Raw genomic sequence first — 4,150 nt, 5'->3', positions numbered from 1 at the left:
TAACACCTACAAAACCACAGTCTAAGGAGAGGAAATAATCAATACAGACAATCAACTGCCAAGACAGAGAGGGTCAGTTGCACGAGTTTTGCCTGTCAGCAGCTTGAGGTGCAGTTCTCCCCAAACCCCTGCACTTTTCTCCTTGAAACTTGGCAGGCTTTGTGGCCTCAGCAGGGGCTAGCATCCCTGCAGTTTTGACCCCACTGTGGCTTAACACATACACATGACATGAGTGTTGCTTTCACAAATTTGGGGTGCAGTTCCCCCCAAACCCCTGCACCAATCTTCTTGAAACTTGGCAGGCTTCATGCTGTCAGCAGAGACTACCACCCCTGCACGTTTCATCCAAGTCAGACAAAAAAACAACAAAGTTATAGATAGTTCATTGATTCCCCCATTATACCCTATGGTCGGATCTCTGAAGTGGCTCCGAAGCTTTTCTGAACCGCTTTGAAAAGCCTAAAGCAGCCAGCTCTTCAATCTGAACATGCTGCTTTGGATGCCAAAGCATCTGAAACTTCTCCAGATCCGAAGCACGGTCCAAAGCCTCTCAGAGTCCTACTGCCCACAACACAGTGAGCTGCTGAGAGCATGTGAGGTGCAGCAGCCCCCAAAGCACTGTAGGGGGCATAGGATGCCAGACTCGGGGCAGGGGAAGAGTGCTTACCTCCTCCCACGAGGGCTGGGTGCCGCAGCACTGTGAAAGGGATCTCATGGCACCCTGGCATGCCACAGCACCCCAGCTAAGAATCATTGCTCTAGATAGTAAGTTACAAGACCACTTTTTTCTATTCAGTCAGCCACTAGAAAAACAATTCTGGGAAGTTAAGGCACTGTTGCCCTAACAGCACAACAGCTTCTTACCACAGAGAACCAGGAGTTTATCACCACTAAAACACTAACTTGTTTCGCTAGTCTGTTAATTACTAGTGAGGTTTCAGAGAATTAGCAGTGCTATCCCTGACAGGAACATCTTTTTGTTTTAAACAAAAGCTAGTCTTAGAAATGCCAGATCCACTTTATCAAAAGGAGCTGAAATGTAACTAACCCTCAAGGCACAAAGCTATTCTGCTCTTGGTTGGAAAAATGCCCAGATGTGTGTCAGTGCCCCCTTTAGAATCTGATGAATCTGAAATTCCAGATGCACGTGTTAGACACCTCACCACTGAATACATCATACACTAGCCCTCTGTGCTAAATATTCCCATCTGACACTAAACATTACCCGATGGCTCAGAAGACCTGCACTATCCCTATACTGTACCTACTTATTTAATAGCTAAGAGGTGTACATGTGGGGAGAAAATGGGAATTCTCCTCTACCCCCACCCTTGTCTTGACCTCTTCTCCTGCCCCATGAAGGTTTCACAGTACTGAGGAACAGGAACAAGACACATGGCCAGGAATCTGTTTTGTATAATGAGTAACACCTCACTTCAATCTGCTTTGAATTTAGGTAAACGTGTTTGTGATGGGAATGCTAAAGACTTTTGGAATTTTCTTTGTGGTTTTCCAAGAAGAAATTGGAGGGTCTTCAGAGAAGATCAGCTGGATTGGCTCCATCATGTCCTCTCTCCGCTTCCTAGGAGGTCAGCAGGGATCTGTAAGGTTAACAACCTACCAGGAAACAGCTCAAGGGCCTTTCAATTTTAAGGGCCCATTTTTTAATATTCACTGGCTAACAGGAAAGAAGATTAGTTCACTTAGATTAGTCAAGACTGCAAACTACAGCAGTCTGTGATTGAACATTTGGTGGCATGCTGTGTCCCAGAATGAAATGGGGATGGGTTCTGAGTGGCTCTTCAGGCATGGAGTTATTCACTCAAGTGAGAGGCTCATGTCAATATATACTATTAATGCTCATCTGTGGAAGAGCAGACTTCAGTCTCCACACCTGTGAAACCAAACACTTTTTTAGTGTAGACAAGAGCCTGCCCATGATCAAATACCTCTGTCACTATCACATTGCTCTGGAAATTTAAGGACAAGACAGTTTGGCACAACTAGTCTCTGGGAAGGATCTGTCATGCTAGATCTGATGCATTTTAGGGTAGTCTCTTTTTTTAATGCTTCAAAACAAAACAATCCTTTCCACTACTAAATAATCCGCTATAACAGTTGAGCAATGCCATCCACAGGGAAAACTGGTTAAGGAAAGCCTTCCACCTGAATGCTTGATATTTGATTACCATCTTCCTTCTCTATGCTAATACTTAGAGCACAGTGCAAGCTCTCTTTGCAGGTCTGACAAGTGCATAATCAAAAAATAATAATCCTATCCTAGATACTATTTTGCCAGGTGCTGGCCTATATACCTTCCTACCCTCCAAAATATTTAAGCTGCTCTCTTCAATTCTATCCTAATCTTGAGTTTTCTCAAGTACAACTGACTAGGCAAACTCTGACCCCTCCTGGTCACTGAGTATAACCCCTTCTCTCATCCCATCACACTACTTTTGAGAAGAAATCATCAGTTCTCTCACTCTAAAACTGGATGCTGGTTTCTATAGTTCTGTGTATTGACTGATCAAATCAAATCAATCAGATTTGTCCAAATTCTCCAGGGCAACGACAGACATTATTAGCCACTAGTAGCAACATGACTGTATTACTTCCCTCTTTTTTCTACCCACAGAGCCTACCAAATAGCATACAACTCATTGGGGGAGTGAAATACTTTGTTATGCAGCCTTAATAACTAGGTTACTTATCAACATCCTCAGCCTTGCATAGCAGCTCTTTAGTATCCATAACATTATATCAGATCCATTTTGTTATAGTAACTTTCCCTCCTTTCCTTTCTAGGCCCACTGGCCAGTATCACTGCAGAGAAGCTGGGAGAGCGATTAACTTCTGTCATTGGGGCAGGCCTAATTGGCAGTGGTTGCCTGATCAGCACACTGGCCACTAGCATCTCTTTCCTGTGTGTGTCTATGGGGCTTCTGCTGGGTGAGTCTAGGTTTCTACTGCTCACGGTAGTTCAAAAAGACATCTGCAATAATTTTCATGAGTTTATACTGAAACCAACTAACTGTTAATCCATGTAGCCACCCAGTGTCTTTGTTTATATTACACTATCACCCAAAGGCCCCAGGCAAGATTAAGGATCCAGTCTGGCCCATACCTTGCAAACATATAATGTTTATAATCCTTTCCCTGAAAGCTTTACACTCCAGGAATGCCAAATGCCAGATAACTTGTCAGAACAAGTAAATGCATTTCAGGTTTATTTATTATTTTTAAACGATGATGTGCAGTACCATCCTGGCCTTTTTAATTATTTCAAATGCAAAGAACAAGCAACCTACAAGAAGCCCGTTTCTAAATGCCCTGGATGAAATCCTGGTCCCATTGAACTCAATGGCAGTAAACTGGAGCCACGATTTCACCCCACTCATCTTGAGGAAACAAGTATATTGCAATTTGCATGGGTTTCCAGAGACTACTACTTCCAAGTCACGATCCCAATTCTAGAAAGAATTGCTAAAAGTAGACCCAGTTTCGCCATTGCCTTGTATGCCACATCTGTTCTCCAAAACAAAGGAACTATCCTTGTCATATAATCCATTCAGTTGGGCTAATTCATTGAGAAAAAGATCCTAAAAACCAGAAGATGTATTCTTACCTGTATGATATATGTATCATATCATGATATATATAAATATGTATTTATTTTTGGGGGGCTGAAAGGGTGAAGTAGTTTTCTTATTTTATGTCACAGACCACAGAGAAGTAAGGCTGGAAAAGACCTCCAAAGGTCATCTAGTCCAAGCCCTGCCTGAGGCAGGATCAGCCCTATCCAAACCGTCCTATACAAATCCACTGTCTAACCTCTTAATAAAACTAGTATCAACCCTGGCAACACGAGAGGCAACACCCTGACCTGCTACAGGTAAAGCAGGGGGACCACAGAAGCCCACATCCTGCTCGTGTAAAAGGTTGTTAATATATACTCAAGAGATCCCAGGTAGAGGGCCATGCTCCCTGCTACTGAGAAAGGCAAACACACCCACATTTCATACCAATCTGACCTAAAATTCCTTCCTGACCCCAAATATGGCATCAGTCTGTGCCCAAGTGGAGGGCCACAAGTCTCCTGCCAAAAACCTCTGGATTTACTCCCAGCAGGAGCATTAGCACACCCCGATCA

At 43.4% G+C, this 4,150-nt stretch overlaps 1 protein-coding gene across 6 annotated transcripts in view; it reads left to right on the top strand.

The window, feature by feature from the left end:
- Positions 1–4,150, top strand: part of SLC16A4 (solute carrier family 16 member 4) — a 32,396-nt gene that overhangs the window by 2,376 nt on the left and 25,870 nt on the right. For 3 of the 6 annotated variants that reach the window (XM_019513889.1, XM_019513885.1, XM_019513888.1), the window contains 2 exons: positions 1,457–1,589; positions 2,806–2,949. In XM_019513889.1, the coding sequence (XP_019369434.1) occupies positions 1,472–1,589; positions 2,806–2,949 (262 nt within the window). In that variant the 5' untranslated portion in view covers positions 1,457–1,471. Of the gene's footprint in view, positions 1–1,456; positions 1,604–2,805; positions 2,950–4,150 lie in introns of all 6 variants that reach the window. The other 3 variants (XM_019513886.1, XM_019513887.1, XM_019513890.1) reach the window with 2 other exon arrangements.

The sequence above is a fragment of the Gavialis gangeticus genome, unplaced genomic scaffold (assembly GCF_001723915.1).
Source record: "Gavialis gangeticus isolate Ggan-Ray unplaced genomic scaffold, GavGan_comp1, whole genome shotgun sequence".
Lineage (NCBI taxonomy): Eukaryota > Metazoa > Chordata > Crocodylia > Gavialidae > Gavialis > Gavialis gangeticus.
The sequence above is the reverse complement of the archived record's forward strand: the minus strand, read 5'-3'. Positions and strand labels throughout refer to the sequence as shown.